This window comes from Simochromis diagramma, unplaced genomic scaffold (genome assembly GCF_900408965.1).
Source record: "Simochromis diagramma unplaced genomic scaffold, fSimDia1.1 OVJJ01000293.1, whole genome shotgun sequence".
NCBI classification, from domain to species: Eukaryota; Metazoa; Chordata; class Actinopteri; order Cichliformes; family Cichlidae; genus Simochromis; species Simochromis diagramma.
Window position 1 is genome coordinate 10,715,373 of NW_024386801.1, and position 17,327 is coordinate 10,732,699.

General features: G+C 39.6%; 1 protein-coding gene across 1 annotated transcript in view; it reads left to right on the forward strand.

The window, feature by feature from the left end:
* The first annotated feature begins 14,986 nt into the window (after window positions 1–14,986).
* Window positions 14,987–17,327, forward strand: part of roraa (RAR-related orphan receptor A, paralog a) — a 185,184-nt gene continuing 182,843 nt past the window's right edge. The window contains exon 1 of the mRNA XM_040025748.1: window positions 14,987–15,301. Coding sequence (XP_039881682.1) covers window positions 15,148–15,301 — 154 coding nt within the window. The 5' untranslated portion in view covers window positions 14,987–15,147. The remainder of the gene's footprint in view (window positions 15,302–17,327) is intronic.

The following is a 17,327-nucleotide window of genomic DNA, read 5'->3' on the forward strand; positions in this document are numbered from 1 at the left end:
CCTCCTCATTCTTTAGCAGCTTCAGGAGATGGCGTTAGTTTGGCTTCATCTCTGACAAAAGATAAATGAGCTCTGGGTCTGTGGTGATCCACTATGGCTGCCAGGGGGTTCCAAAATAGCAAACTATTTTTCATATGGAGCGAAGTGATATGGAGTGCGATGCAGCAGGCGCTAACATTTACCATATCATAGTACGCAGGAATACATTTCATTCTTACTTTTTTCTTTCTTTTACTTTCAACTTTCTGTTTATACTGGAGGGGCGAGGGCTGTGGCAATTAAAATTGATCAGTTACATGTTGAGACCAAGTTTGCATTGGTTATTTACAGAGTTTGTGGTTGAAGCTTATTGAAATAAAACATTAGTTTTAGGTCTAAGTAAAAATGATTAAGTCTTAAGGTAGACATATACATATATATAAATATATAAAACATTGAAAATGTCAGCCTCTCTTCTGTTCTCAGCATTCGTCTGATGTTCTCTTTCTCCTCTCTTGCAATAGTGTGTAGTAATTAAGGTGAATTTGCAGAACAGCACAGTTGCTTTGATACGATCTCAAAATTGGTCATTAATCACCTTCTCACCACCAGGCAGAAAAACAACAGTGATGTGTTTTCACAGAGAAAAAAAATGTCCTGTGTCAACAGGAGATTCACCAGCGCCTGCTACCAGCTGAAAGAAACTTTCCCATTTAAATGAGGAGCTACAGAGCTTCCGAGGCTCTTTGAAGAGATGTGCTTGGCACAAACAAGAGCGGCAGCCTCTCCTGTGTTTTTAACAGCCGAAACATCGCTGACACCTGATGGGTGATCAAACACAAGCCATCTCTAACTGAATCCTCACGGGGGCTCATCTTTGTACTTCCCTCTCCACAGATAAATCTGCAGACCACGCTACTGGAACAGCCCTCCACTCAATATTTACTAATGGCTCGGTCACCTGACTGCACGCACTGTGTTTATAAAGGCAAATACATTTGTTGGTTTTGCAGCATTTGCACTCTGACTACAAGCCTGTCGGCGCGTTTGATGTAAAGCCACCCCCCCACGATGTATCAAGTCCCTATATAGATTTTCCCCCCAATATTGTGATGGGGTGGGTTGCTGGCTAACTCACCTCTGGGTAGAGACAAGTCTAGATGTCTCATGGGAAAAGAGAAGGTTTGTGGGATGAACTCTTAGTGGTGCTCATACAAAAGGTCAAAGTTATTTCTGCTAGTGAGACACAAGTTTTCCTTCCTCATCCATGTCTCAGTCCTTCTCCTTAATGATCCATCCTTGGAGTGGTGTATGCATACTCGTTAGAGCTTTATTAGCATGAACATTGCAAGAGCAGATGAATCAGATGAAGTCAGACTGGCCACACTGGAGATGTGCTCTGTAAGGGCCTTTGCTTGTCACTGAGGTGAGATGATTTATGATTTATTTTCCAATAACTCCCAGCCTGCTCAGTGCACTGGGCCCTCCTGTCAGCATTCACAAGCCATGACTATCCCCCATATCTTCCCTCCCACATCCACTGTACAAGCTTCTTCCTTTGTCTGTTGAGACAAATTGGGAAGAGGTTCTACAGTTATTAATACAGCTTATTTGTACACGTGCATGTCTGGTAATTGGAACAAGAGAGGGGATGGTGGCGAGATTAAAAAGCCATGAATGACAGAGCTCCAGCGGTGCTGGATTCAGTTGGAGGCTGGCAGACTGTACACACCTGGGCCTCCAGGCAGATGGTGAGGGTTGAGGGTTACATAACACTAGCCTAAGCCATATGTCTCCTAACCACACAGAATCTTTAGGAAGCCCATAGTTCGCCTCTGAATGCAGTCCATGTGAGACCAGAGGGCAGCTGTGTTCTCCTCCTTGATCCCAGACCAGGTGTTCAGTACGCAGCTTCTCTATGTTTCTGTCGGGAACACTGGCAGCAATACAGCTAATACCTGGATTGTGGAATACATAAAGTGATTATGAGAAGAACAGATTGCTTGGTCTTATGTCCAGATCACTATTGCACTGTAAACACTAGACTAGTAAACAAGTTGATTACATAGAGGTCAAACTATAGAGTAACACTGTAATTGTTTGCAGATAAAACATATGTCCATGCTGATTTATCTAAGCAGTAGGTCTAGTCTGGGGCAACTGAAGTGAATGCAAGTGCCTTTTGAGTATTCAGTGTTATTTACAAAAGCAAACAAAAAGGCTTAAGAGGTCTGGTTAAAAAAGAAGAAGAAAAGAAAAAGAAACGTTAAGCTATAGTTTGACCTCTCTGCATCTTATTTTCAACTAATTATCCACGGTAGATTTCCTTATTGTGATACAACTGCTTGACAATGCATGGCTTAAAATACAAACCCAGAGGCAGCGTACTGTATCTCACAGATGGACATTTTCAGAGTGACATTTGAGACATTGTGGGACTGTTAAAATTCAGAGATGAAGCATCCAGAAGAGATTAGAGAGCTAAATGGCAAACAATAGACGCTGCAGTGGGACAGGAGGATATGACTCTTCGTTGTGTTAATCACAGCGGAACAGCCCTGTCCTCTTCACCAAACGATGCCATGGTGATGTTAATGGCACTGCCAGCCATGACTAAGGGTGCGCTTCGAATGATTGATTGCCAGAATTATATCAAGGTGACTTTCAGTCAGTTCCATCAGGTTGTTTAGTGTGATCGATAATAACAGACGAATTATAACATAGACACGCCTGCCACACAATCTCATCAGGTTGCAGTCGTTATTTTGCTCTTTAATTTGAGTTCAGCACTCGGGAATATTTTATCCTTGTCTGTCAGTTGCAGCAGATTTACACTCAGCTAGTTTCCATTAATTTTATTAATTCAGTTTTCTTTCTTTCTTTCTTTCTTTTTTTAAATCTACGCTAATATTTGGTTCACTAATGCAACAATATGTCATTAGTACTCCCAGTCTGATGTGTAAAGAGCAAAGCCGGAGCTGGTCACATCCACTCTTAATGTGGATGTATGAGGAGGTCACGCCAGCTGCAGAGGCGAGAGCAATGTCTCTGTCCACTTGGCCCACTGCCCCTGCGTGCGCACACAGCGCACTGTAGCCCACAGGCTACAACAACAACACACAAAGCGCGCCCTATGTGCTACATCACAAATGAAAGATCAAACATCAATGTTCACCATAGGCACTCAGTGCAGGCTGTTAATCACAGTGAATTTAATGTGTTCCAGTTGAGAGATCACCCAGAGAGTACTCCAGTTAAACTGTGGGTTTTCAGAGAAGAGTAAATGCCTCCACATAATAGTGTCGTACCACAGTAGAATTGAATCAAATGGCGTATGATGGGTTTCATTTATGTTCACTGACTCTCTCCTACATTTTTTATAAAATCACAGCGTGTAAATTTATGCTAATAAAAGTCCCAGCAGGCTCATACTGCAAAAGCCAGTCAATACAGAAATATTAGTGTGACTTTTAAATGCAAATACCCTATGTTTCTCATTGCCCTAAATCAAACTGGAGCATTTTGCCAAGATGCCCACAACACAGAGTTCAGATCTCAAATTTGGAAAGACAGGGCAAATCCCAGGACGTGGCAACAAATATCCCAATGGTAGTGACTCACCTCTTTGAGAGGCTTATGCAAACCCAGGGGGAAGGTGATGGATTTTTTCCCTTACCTACAGTGAGCGGAGCAGATGCTGGAGAAAGATTCTGGACGTCACGAGAAGTAAAATATGATTGCGGGGGTGTGTATATGTGTGTACATGAAACATTAGCTCACTGAGTTCTGGAGTTTCAATAACTTCTGAAATACTTAGAGGGTAAAAAAAAAGGATGAGAGGAAGAGATTACACACCATCGTGGCACGAGGAGCTTCTCTCCAGGAAGGCCCAGATCTCTTTAGCTATATTTGTGGGTTTGAGGTTGTATTTACTGACAAAAGCAGCTGCGTACCAAATAAAATAAGACACAGTATATTATAGTTAAAGCAGCAGCATACAATATTGCCAGTGAAGTACTGTATTTTAAACACATGATCAAATTTCTATGTGCATGCCCTTCGAGAAACACTTTTGTCCCTTGTTTGCATTGTATGTGGATTTTTTCAGGCTTTAGCAAATTTCCATATCAGATAATATTTTTTTCTTTTAATAATAATAAATGTTTAACAGGGATAATAATGAATTTAATTAGCTCTTGGTTTTCAGAATCAAACATAATAGTCTACATGAGAAAATTGCCAATCTAATATATTGTAATGTCACGATTTACTCATTGTGAATTTATTACAAAAATGCACACAAGTTAAAAGAAGCTTGATTAACCTGCTCTTTCCTCTGCGCACTTTTTTGTAGAACACTTAACTTTTCTATTCATATCTAGCAATTTTTCAGCTATGTTAATGCAGGCATTGTTTATTTTGAAAAGGTCATTAGAGTTATGAAGAGAAGCGAGCTGTGTAAAAATGATTTGATTGAGGTAGTGGAGGTAGCTCTGGCACAGTGAGTTATGGATGTCCAACAGAGAGGAGCCTCTTCATTAGTGGAATGATTAAAATTGATGGGAACCTATGGAGCTCCTGCTCCCCTGAACCCCCTGGAGCATAGCTCTCATTCTGCACTCATTTATTTGGGACTTTGCGTTGATCAATAAAAGGTGCTCGCTGCTCACTATGGGGTCTGGTTGGGGAAAAACCAAGAAAAAGAGAAGAGACTTGTTTTGTTGTTGAAGACAAACATTACTGTCAACAATTCAGGCTTTAGAAAACCTTGGGGAAAACAACAGCTTTGGCTGTTGTCTCTATGTAATTTTCTTTACAGGCTGTCTATTTTAGTCTTGGTGGATTTTAGACTCTTGTTTAGCAACCCACACTGTTTTCAAAAAATAGTTTCAAAAACTTTAAGTTTGGTCACACTTTATTCTAAAGAAACAGGTTTTAAAACCAGCAAGACAATGGTATGTTTGTCCCACGGCGACTTTGTTGTCACGATTGCACTTTAATGATATTATGGTCTGATTGAGCTCATCAAGGAAGTGGAAAATATTTTGATCTTTATTTATTTTACTGATAACAACTTAAAAATCACCGTCCTTTTTTTAAACATTCCAAGTGTTTTTGCATTTATATTTAAAGTTTTTTTTAAATCTATGATGAAGTGTTTGTCTATTGCAAAATTATCGCATTAAAGTGAACTGATGCTCTTTCCAGATTACAACAGTTTCGTGCAGAAAATGTCATTTATTTAAGCATATTAATTCAAATTTGGGCAGCTTTTGTAGGAAGAGCAGTATCCATGAAAAAATAATCACTGAGAAGAACAGGAATTAATTTCTGTGTATTGGACCAGAGCCAGATAACGGGAAGAGATGCTGAACAGAGTCCAGACTCTCTTTGTCTGTGTCCAGCACTGCTCATTAGAGTGGTGCTGTGCAGCTCATGGCCCATCGCTTCCCACTGTTGTGAGGGGCCTTGCCTAAACAAATAGAAATGATGTGCATCACATGACAGATGATTGCAGAAAATATGAGTTTCTGCAGTAGTGGGGGTTTACAACACAGTATACACAGTTTACGTTACTTTAAAAATGTAATGTGCAACTAAATCTTAAATGACCCTGTTGCATGTTCAAAACTGATACTGTAATGCCATTATGATAGCACTTATTGGTTATGTCAGCACTTAAAGAATTTTAGAATTTTGATTTTTTTTCCTCAGTTCAGTATAAAAATAATAACTGATGCTCACCAATTAAATGCAGTTAATCTCAATCAACACTAGTGCTAACTGTATAAAATGGATTAAACAATTGTTAGACATGAACCTGACCTATACGTTGCCCGTATTAAATAAGTTTTTCAGTCAGTGTGAATAAAAAAATTGGCCTTTTTTTATTGTAATGATTCAGTTGTATGAATTATTGATCTGAATGACTAGTAAAAATGTGAATGGAGATTGTTAGGGATGTTAAAAATATATATATGTAGTTTAACTGTTAGAGAAAGAGTTACGAACAAAACTATAATGGGGTAATAATAATGATGATGATAATAATCTTACTAGAATGACCTTAGACTATGTGTCTATATATCTGTAGGTACCATATCTCCTTACTGGTTGGGCCAATCTCAACAAACCTTTGCATGGACTTTGTTGCACATAGAACTATTATTAACAATTGTATATTTTAAAAATCATTTATTATAAATTCCAGTTCTGTGGATTTTTCTCTTCATCCCCTGGAAATGTGATGAAATTTTATGTTTTGTCTTTGCATTTGTTTCACATATCACGTTCATCATATGTCGCCCACGTAACTTAAAGGTCACCAACATTTCATCCTATTCACCACTAAATAAAAAATAAAGAATTTTAAACAGTGCTGCAGGCCTGTTTTTTTTTTTTTTTTTTTGCCACTACTACTACTACTAATGATAATAATAATAACTTTAGTTAAACAATATCTTTCAAAAGTTATAAAGCACTTTACATACAATGAAAAGTCCACCTACCACTAATTAAATAGTACATATTACAACAAATATTATATTCCATAAAATAAAATAAAAATATTATCAGTAAATTGTACAGATATGGATCTGTAAATATGGTGTGATAAATAACTGATCTTAGCATAGAACTGATTGAACGATGTTTGAGATCATCTATTTCATAGCTTTGATCAATAATAATAATACATATTTACAGGTTACTTTTAATGATATTGGTAATTATACATAGTCTATATGTCTATTGACTTGTTACTGCCAATGTTACTTGCAAAGTATGGATGGAATCTCAGATTTCCCTCACACTAATGCAAAAAATATGCTTGAAACATAAGCAATATAAAAAGTTTTGGTACAGTGGTGTAGCATTACGATACTGATCAATGTAAGGCATGTTACAGTATACCATTGATTGCTTGGGCAGTAGCATGGAGGACTATAGTGGTAGCAGTTGAAATTCATTAGTTGCTGATTGAAATCTGACTCGAAGGAAGAGGTCATTTTGGGCAGGATGATTAGAGAAGAGCACTGTACCCTTATAATGATTTTGACGGTCTTTTTCCTTATGACAGCTGGGGTCAGCTCTTGCACCCAAAACAATTTAACGACAACAAAATTTGCTTAAATTTGTAGTCATACTTATTTTTTCTTATATAGACAAATTATACACAATAGAATGTATAAAAGGTAATTTAACGTAACGCATTCTGTACTACTATCAGATTATCAAATGTGAGCACACATGGGCCCATATAAAGTAGTCAATAAGTCATTAGCATGCATGTATGTAGTGCATCATTTCAGGCCCTAGTTTATCACTGGATTATTTAAAATTCTTCCAGTTCCAGCTTTTTCTTGTAGAAAGTGATATGAGATGGTTTTTCTAGAAGAGCTTCATATATTTGTATCTTTTTTTAAATAAAGATGTTATGAAGCTACACATCAAATATTAAATGTTACAAATAATACATTTTCTTTTTTTTTTTTGATAAATATGTTTGTTTGAAATTTGATGCCAGCAACACCGTTCTAAAAACAAAGTTAGGACAGGGGCTTGTTTTCCACAGGGTTGCATCATCTCTTCTTTCAGCAACACTCAGTAACCGTTTGGGAACTGAGGTGACCCACTGCTGTTTTGACAGTGACTTCTTCTTAGCTTAGGGATCGTTAACGTCATTTTGTCACATCATAATACATCAATTGTTTTCATTACATCACAGACACAGGGCGTGTCCATACGTCACTTAAAAGATTAACAGAGTGAATCAGAATGCGTTGGTCCTGGTTACACCTATCCGGCTGGATGATTTCCCTAATCCTCTGAGGTCTAAGTCATCATAGGTATTAACCCTAAACCTAAACCTACACTAAATCAATATTTTTGGAAACATATGACCCCGTTTTGATGTGTATCAGGTATAACAAATATGTTTGTTTCCTGATGACCAAAACTTGAGAGAACAATTTTATAAAAACAGAAATGACATATTCTACAGTTAGAGTTAGGGTAAAGTTTGGGGTCATCACCAATAGTAACAAATGACTGATGACTTGAGAGTTAAATTAGGATAAGCTGGATTTAATAATGACAGATAACTGCATATTAATTTCTAATAGAAAACTAATAAAAACCATGGTAAATGTAAGGGTGTAAGGCTTTTACCCCAGCAGAGCTAGAAGGTGATTTGTACTAAATATAATACCTGAAATCAGCATTGGATGCCGAAGGAGGACTGGCATAAAGTGACTACTTTGAAAAAGAAAGTAATCTTTGTATTTTTGAAATAAATTATTTTAATGTGCTTTTTTGTCGAATACACCCCCCCAAAAAAGGTAAAAGAAACAAAGCATAACACAACAAGTCTGAAGTATAGCCCAATATATCATAAAAACTAGACATACGCCAAAATAAAGCACAGAATAAAACTGAAAAAGACAAATACTGGAAGCAGTAAAAAAAACAGGAGAGGGAAATTAAAAACATCAAGTAATGAGTGCTGAAAAATATTTCATTCATAACTGTTTAGGGGCAGTGACATGTGTCTTTATGTATGTGATGATTAATGATAATAAGTCACATGTTATTAATTCCCTCCTGACTAATGTGGTAGCTTACCAAGAGTAATGAGTCAGGGTATGCCAGAAGATCATGTTGGGAAATACTGTTTCCAACATGGAAATGAGGTTTAATCATTTGAACGTGAGTGTTGGCATAATTGCAAATTTTCAATTTGTACACATGTTCAAATCTCGTTGCAAGTGATGAAATATTTACTGCTCAAAATCGTGTGATTCCTTGATTGTACAATACACTTTAAAAGAATTAAAATGACTTGTTTTCACTTGAACTCTGTGATTTCATTGTGTGGACATTTCACCCCCCTCCAGTCCCATGGATCTAGAGAGAGGCAGGCTTTGAGGAAAGTCTTTTTGTGTTAAAGCCTTTGAATATCTATTCTTTATGATCTCTATTCCCTCTGCTGAAGTTCAGAGTGTGCGTGAACAGAGGAAGGGGAAGGGTGGAATCATAACACTGATGATGAGATGACACCGAACATACTTTGGAGAGCATTTTTGATTCTTTACACATTTTCCTAAACTCAGACAAATATATCCAGAAGCTATCACTGTATTCCATAAGCTGGTTCGATGAATAATGGTTGTTATGACAGGGAGCAGTGTCAATCAGACATGATAGCTTGAAGAAGTAAAATAAACATGAAACAAGGCAAATAAAAAGAGAGTTATATAAAGCTCTCCTTGATGTTCAGCATCGTACCTCTTTACCCCTAGTGTGTCTGTTCTATAATGGCACAAAGTAGGGATGGGTTGTCGCTGTCTTTTTCATCTCACTGCCTTTTGTTAGTATGTTGAGAGAGGCAAAGAGAGAGGGAGAGTGAGGAAGGAAGAAGAAGAGGAGGTTGCTGGGGATTGGACCCAGTCCCTGCACACCCAATTAAAGGAATCTTCTGCTCAAAGACACAGTCTGGCAACATGTGTTCTGACATTTGTCTTCCTGAGTGTTGTGATTTACGGTACCATGGAGCTAAAGGCTAAATTAGCAGCCGCCCAACATCAGAGACCCCACAGTAATATTGGATGGGTGAGGATTGTCAGATAGGATCAAGCATGCAGTGTGCTGTTGTCTTGTTTTCATCGTCGCGTGCAATAGAACGGGTTGGCGACCCTGGTGCTTTGTTGATAGATGAGTCAAAACAATGCTTGCTGTAATTTGGGATTTGCAAATTCAATTCATTAGCATTTTACTGAAACAGCATGTTAATCAACATCAAATCGGGGATAAAGCATAACATTTAGGACTTATTAGAAATGTCCATGCAAATAGACTCCAGTACAACAACTGTGCCATAAATTCCGCTTTTATGACGCCTACAGACTTCCACTTCAACTGAGATTCTCCAAGAGCAGATAATTCTGCTTTCCTGTGCCTTACTGAGGTTATAAGGGAAGGTGATGCCATGTCTGAATTATCTTATGTGTTCCTAATATTTAGTCCGCCCAGTTAAGATTCTTTCAGGAAGGTTGCACATATGTTGACAGTGTATATCACATATAGAATGTTATACTTTTGCGTTACTGATGTATAAACTTTATAATTTGTCAAAAACTGGGAATTATTTAAAGACAATACAAATGAGAACAGCATCCAATATTATAGCGTTACCATTGTTTGTGTATATAATGAGGTGAGTGGAAAGCAAGCATGGTCTACCACTGTTTAATAGTAGGTAACCTTACTTTTTTGGCTACTGCTTGTGAACTCTACATTTATGAGTACAATATAAAGTATTCCATCCACAGTGTGGGGTTGTTTTCGTTCCTCTGAACCTTTAAAGCACAATCTCTAATCGAGATCCTCCTTCCCCAGACACAGCTTTGATCTCTTCCTGTGGGACCTGTTTGTGCCACTAAGGATTCTCTGATAAGCCTTACAACCAGGCAGCAATTACACTACTAATTACACAAGTATAAAACCCTGACCTTGCACTTAATATACCTGCCTCTGTGCTGTGTCGCTGAATTCCACTTCTACCGACAACTTGCACGCAAACAAAAATAGAAACAGACTGTAAGCACAAATGAAAAACACCGAAGAGTCTTTATGCACAGACGGCATAGCTGTTGCCGAGTTGCGGGGTGTGCCTTCCCAGCAGCCGGTGTAGGGGTGTGATCTCACAAGGTGAGCGGATGCTGGAGGAGAAAGCTGCCTTGCGGTCAGTAGGGAGGCAGCGGGCCTCAGGGAAAAGCTCTTAACTTCTGTCAGGCACAAATAACCACGCCATTTTTCACCCTGTGATTTTTAACTGAGAAAATGATTCCAGTCCCCAGTCATATGAACTCTATGCACATGCCATGAGTCAATTCTAGCTCTGATAGAAAGGAGTTCAGCTAAGCTGCCAATCTTTATTTCTTGCGCAGTTCAGTGTTTTAGGGTACTTGGCATAATACACCCATCTAGACGGCATGAATGCATTATCGTGTAACTGACTGGGCATGAAAAAGTGCAGTGTGACACATCTGACTGTCTTGATTTTATGCCTTTGTGACCAAGAAGCATGCTGTAAGACTGTTTATGAAAAATAAATATCAAATGTCACATGTACAAATCCTATCAAGAATTATTGGAAATCTCAATGTCACTGAAGTCTTAATGTGGAGAAAAGTAAAGCCTGGGTAGTGAATTACATTTTATTGTCAACCCTGAAAAAAATAGAAGAAATAATAGATGGAAGTTCAGAATTAAAGCGGTTATTCAGTAGGTGGAAAGTTTTCCCTTTACAAAGAACGCGTTAGAAACCTTAAGCTGAGTGTGGATATCGTGATGTGATTTACTGTGGTCAACATGCTGCTAGGTGGTGCTAGTGGCGCTGCTTCTGAGGGAGAGATTACACTCCGAGGAAGCAACACTGTTAGATTCACCTGCATTTGCCAAAACCCTAAAAGTGTGAAGCCATCTCGGACTGAGCTATATCGCCTTTCGGATTTTACATTCCAAGTGTGCACTATGTGTATGTACTGTAGAAAATACTGTACTTCCTGTGTTTGCTGAAATAACAGCAATGACTTTTTATCTGCCTCCCAGGCTTGCACTTATGAGGCACTGATTCTTAAAGTGAGAATATATGAGAGCGTGTGCCCCCGTACTCGAGTATATTGCCACACATCAGATCATTTAACACTTTGAACTGTCAGAAATGTGTCACTCAGTCTCTCTCTTGATACCTTCATCTGTCAGACTGAAATCATAAATACAATCATTTCCCCAATGTTGGCTCTTTATTCTGTCAACCGTTTCAAAATGTGACTGTGCCTCTTCATTTCCGACCCATGAATAAGTGAGAGGCCATTAATATGTCTCTTTCATTACACTCTGGCACTGCACTGCATGAGCATGCACAGAACTGCGTGTTCACTGGGCTCTGGTTCTGATGTCCGATTTGTAAGGCAACAAAGAAATGTCACCATGTCTGGATGGGGAGAAGTGTCTTTCCGAGAATTCATATTTTGTTCCTGTTTAAATAAACGAGAGCAAGAAAAGGAGTCGCTTTCGCATAGTAAACTAAATGTGTTCTGGTTTAAATCATGAGAAATTTTCTGCATGTCTTTTAGTGAATTACTATCTTGGAAACAGACACTAAATTATCTTTTTCTGGAGAAAAAATAAATAAATTGTGATCAATCATAGACTAACATATCACCTTCAACCTTAGTGTTAAACAGACTTTACAGCGTTGTGAAGAGCTTGTTTGTGCTCAGATCTTGCTTCCCGTTTTTTCTCCTTTTCTTCGCACCTTTTTGTCTACAGATCACCCTGTGGTTTGACAAACACATTTTTTTCTTCCTTTCTATCGCCACTCCCAAGACAAGATTAGAGGGGAAACTCATCAGTCTCCTTGGCTGTTGTCTGATAAACTTTTTATTTGAAGGGTGTCCTGTCTCATGTCTCTGGTGTCTTCCTCCAGTGCACTCCTGATTTGAAATATAGCCTTACATAATGAGGGAGAAAAATAGAGCGGTGTTGCACCCCTGAGCCAATGTCAGCTTAATCAATCATCTGATCACGGCAGGCATGCTTACTCTACTCGCTTCACATCCGCCACATCCTTCCCCCTGTTCAACGATGTGACAGCAGCATAATTCATTTTAACTCAAAAATTAAAGCAGCAACATCAAGCTTGTCCTTGCATCTGTTTGGTCTAAACACACGGCGGTGCTGGTCTTGGTGTGCGCTTTTGCTGCTTTTGTTTGTGTAGCAAAGTCGATGCTTTCCTTTGCACGCGTGCTTATCGGAGGAGTGTTTGCATGTACTTGTGTACAGTGTGCAGTTTACCGGGGTTGCCTTTGCGTGCACATGCCAGGATGTATTTCGCAGATGTGACATTTGTACGTTTTTCAGATGTAACATTTTGAGTGTGTTTACGTCTCAAGCTCAAGTTTCTTTGCTACAGCGCTGAGCATTCAACAGGCGTGGAATGCGAGTGCGGGGTTCACGCGGTCAAATTGCACCAGGTCAGAAGGTCGGGGAAATTTGGAGAAGCTAAAGCTGAGCAGAAGGAATGGAACTTGGCCTCTTCGCTTGGCAGTGAGAGATTCCTTCTGGCTTTCTGTCAAAAAGTCGGCATTCAGCAAAGCATAACTCCAAAAGTTATATCACGCTCTTGTTGCTGAGTTACGTGCAGGAGTGTTGTAATAAAAACATGAAAACTGACTCTTTTTGACAAAGTACCCCATGTTATTAGTCCACACTTAAAATGCTGCATATTTTAGTATGTCTCGTAGCATTGATCTGTAGTTTTGCATGGATTAAACACCTTTCCTTATTATGTGTTCTAAAATTGGATACAGCTTAATTACAAATTAGAAACAGCATAAATCATATTTATATATGTGGATTCTTTCACGTTTTTTCCCCCCAAGGCTATGTTTGTCACTATTCACCTTCACGTTAATAAAGTTTTTGCAATACTCTCAAAAGCTGCACTTAATGCTACATTTTCCCTAAGTCACTACAGCCAAACGGCAAATCTGACATCATGACAGAAGGAAGTCACATTTGGCCTGTTGAAGCTAAATAAAGAACTCAACAGAGACACATCATAGCCTTTTTTATTGCCCTGCATCATATTATCAGCCTCCACTGTTATTGTATTAATAGAATAATAATACATAAGAAACAAGCAACTCTGCCAGCTTTCCTTTACCATAAACCAGAGTGCACTGTAATCAAAAATCAGTGAGAGCCACATCATGCTTCATTTAAGCTATTTAGAGAAAATGTTAACCGCAAGAGTACAAATTAGAATAAAACTACACAACTACAAAGCAACAGCTACTTAGTTACCATACTGTGTGGTGTCAGAAGCCTAGTTAACCAGTATGCACTGAAGCTCATCTGTATGAAGGCAAATGTCCAGGACAGTACAAATATATGTATTACAGAAATATGTGTAATGTCGTTGGGTATTTGGCAACAAGCAACCTAACTCTGCTGAGACAGCGAGACCATGTCAAAGTCCACGTGCGCCGCTTTTAAGGGGCGGAGTTCAGTCTCGCAGCTTGCCCGCTGATCACATGCAGGAAGCATGGAGTTTGTAATTTGTGCGCAAAAAAAAGCGGGATATGGACGGCGGTCGGCTGAGTGACGTTTGAAGGCAGCCATGCACGGCGCTGCAGCTTCACGCACATTCTGTCAATCCGCTCTTTTATCGCGCATGGCGAAGACACGCAGCTTATTCTGCCAGTGACGGGAAGAGCTCAAGCAGTAGTCATAATAGGCGAAGCACGCTCCTCCCACCGGATGGTGGAAATGATGATGATGATGATGATGATTATGTTAATTGTGATGATGTTGATGAAAATAATGAAGAGTGTTCTGATTATCCCCGCTTGAATGCTTGGACGTTAAAGTTGAATACTTGGCTGAGAGCAGCCGGCAGACTCCTATATGCTTATGGCTGGCAAGCCCAGTGAAGGAATTTGAAGTGAATATTCCCTGCACCCCTACAGCTTTTGGCTGACGTTAGAGAGAAGAGAGATGGGTAATATGGTGATAATTATAAAAGTGGCCATATTTAACAGGGATTTTTTTTTTAAATTAAAGCAAAAATAAAACAACAACCCCAAGAATAAAGTGTTTTCCTAAAATTATATTGATTATTTTTAGATCGACAGCCTAAAAGAAATAGATTATGTAGCTACAGGCGCAGTTGCGTGCACAAGGATGCATTTTTGGCCAGACTGTGCAGTTTTGCAGTTTATAATTCATAGTATTCTATCCCGGTTTTCTTATTTTGCATATAAGCAAATGCAGAGATGTAAAAAATCTTTGGAAATGGTTAGACAGTAATAGAAAATCGATATTACCATGCAAAACTGCGCGGGGTCGATCAGCGTGGATTACTTTCAGGCCTACATCTATTCTTCGACTATTGACAACCTCTCCCTTTCCAGTTTGCATGACTGGAGCTCTCACTAGCGCTGCTAGTGGACAATCAAACCTACACACCCACCTCCAGACACACTCGCATTTCTCATTTCTTACTTCTAAATTAGATAGCGAGACGTGGTGTCGGAGCTCACAGATCGCATAGAATTAGTTTGAAGTACCAGCGGTAGTTAAACAATAAATCTGAAATTCAACATGGAGTCCCCTCCAGATCCAGCGAGCGACCCGGGCAACAGCGCCTCGGAGCCGGCTACCCCGGTCAGGGAAACCCCGGTAAACCTGGAGACGCTCCGGAAAGCGGACCATCCAGCCCCGGTTCGAAGGCAGACCTGTTCAAGCACCAACAGAGGTAAGCGAACCGATTTCCCCCTTTTCACTTGATGAGAAATACGGAGCGATCGGGGACATTTTCATCAAACTTCAAAAATGAATTAAATCGCGTCCCCCTTGAATAACTGCACACTGTCTAAAAATCACCCAACCACAGGTACACAGCTTTTTATTTTTTTTATTTAGTACCACAGCGGCGATTACCCACTTGGTCGTAATGAGTGCTTCGGTGTGGGATCCTGGTGTTTAGGCTCTGCTGACAGCTCAAATCATAGGGGGTGATACGGTCACAGATGTCACATTTACTCTGACTGCAAGATTAATCAATTATCCAGGAACCCGGAGTTGACCAACGGGACCTTCTCCTCGTGCCAAAACGGGCTAACGTGCTCGCTCTAACGCGATATTGTCACAGAGTCGAAAGTGAACTTTGGGAAACTGTGGGTTAGTTTATCGATTAGTGCTATTCGCCTTCGCACAGACGTGTCCTCCACAGTGCCTTATACAACACACTGTACCGTCTGGATGGATTTTTTCCCCTTTTTTACATTTCCAGCTAACAGATTTGCGCTATTCCTGTGTGGAAAAAGACGCCCCAGCAGCTGGAATTTGTTTAATGCCAGCAAACAGTGTTGCAAGCATTGGAGGCTTCTGCACGCCTTTTGCGATTAACCCCCCTCCCTTCAATACGAACAGACAATGAAAGCCAAACGAGCCCTACATTGCAATTAGCCCGTCAAAACGTCTGCATTGCTGCATGAGGACTGTTTCTTTTTTACACGATTTATCCATCACGTCCCGTCCATGTTGTACAGTACAAGACAGTATTTAACCACACCCCCTCTCGGCTGTATCCAGCACAGGCTAACCGGGCTCACCCAAGTTCAAAGAAATAGTGCTTTCTCTGCTGATTCCTGACAAGCAGAGTTGGTGTGGATACATGGCAGCGAAGCGACCGGTGTAGATGTGACATTCATTCATTGAACGATGTTTTCTTTTTTCTTTTTTGTGAGCGCACTCTTCCTGTGCGCAAGGGTATATTTAGAGTGTGATATGGTGAATGTGGAATGTAAGCTGGTTATGTAACAGGTTTAGCCATAAACAGAGGCGCGCAACTGAGAGCAGAAATCATCATCTTAGATCTTTTCACTTCATAAAGTGGTTACCCCCCCTTACTCCTCGTTATCACCGCGCTTGTTTTATATAGAAAAAACAGCCCAGTTCAGCGACTATTTATATGTATTTACCGCTCAAGCGAAACTGTGTGACTTTGTGGGCTGGCACAGCCTGCGCGCTTATGTAATAGCGGGGCAAAGACAGGTAGTTGGGAGGCTTCGTGGATTGATTTCTTTTTTCACAAGTCTGACTTTGAGACACTCCTAACCTGCTGACCCATATTCACCCCACCCTTTTATGCACAGGATTAAAGTGCGTCTGGGAAAGAGAAAGACAGGAAAAAGAACGCCTTTGGTCTGTTATGTAATGCTGAATGGGTGAAAAAAATGTCTTCACTGGGGCAATCTCTGCACTTTGAAAGGAGGTTCTCAGCACGGAAACTTTATTTTGGCCTTTATACAAAGAAAACAGATTATCGTTGGATATTATTTAGCATAAGAGGGCTTAAAGAAAACTTTTGAGAACTTTTCAAAAACTTAATGCAAGTAAATATTTGTCTGACATCGCTTATGGTTACATTTCTGGAATTATTTTCTCATGTTTAACTGTGTAGTTCAAATCCTGTTTTGTATTTTAGCCTTTCATACAGGTGGGAAAAGCGTAATTCATGTTTTAGCCTCATTAAGTTGTCATGTGCAGTGCTGATTTAGCATTAGAAACTTTAACTCCATCCACTCTGTTACGGTCAGTCGTCTAACCTTTAGAACATTAATAAATATTACAGTGAGATGACAACGTATTGTAATGCTACAAAGGAAGGCCACTGGTTGTTTTAAAAGACCCCCAAACTGAGGTCACGATGGAGATGTCTTATAAATGTAATAATCTAGAAATATTTACAGCATTCATCATGCAGGAGAGCAGAAGAA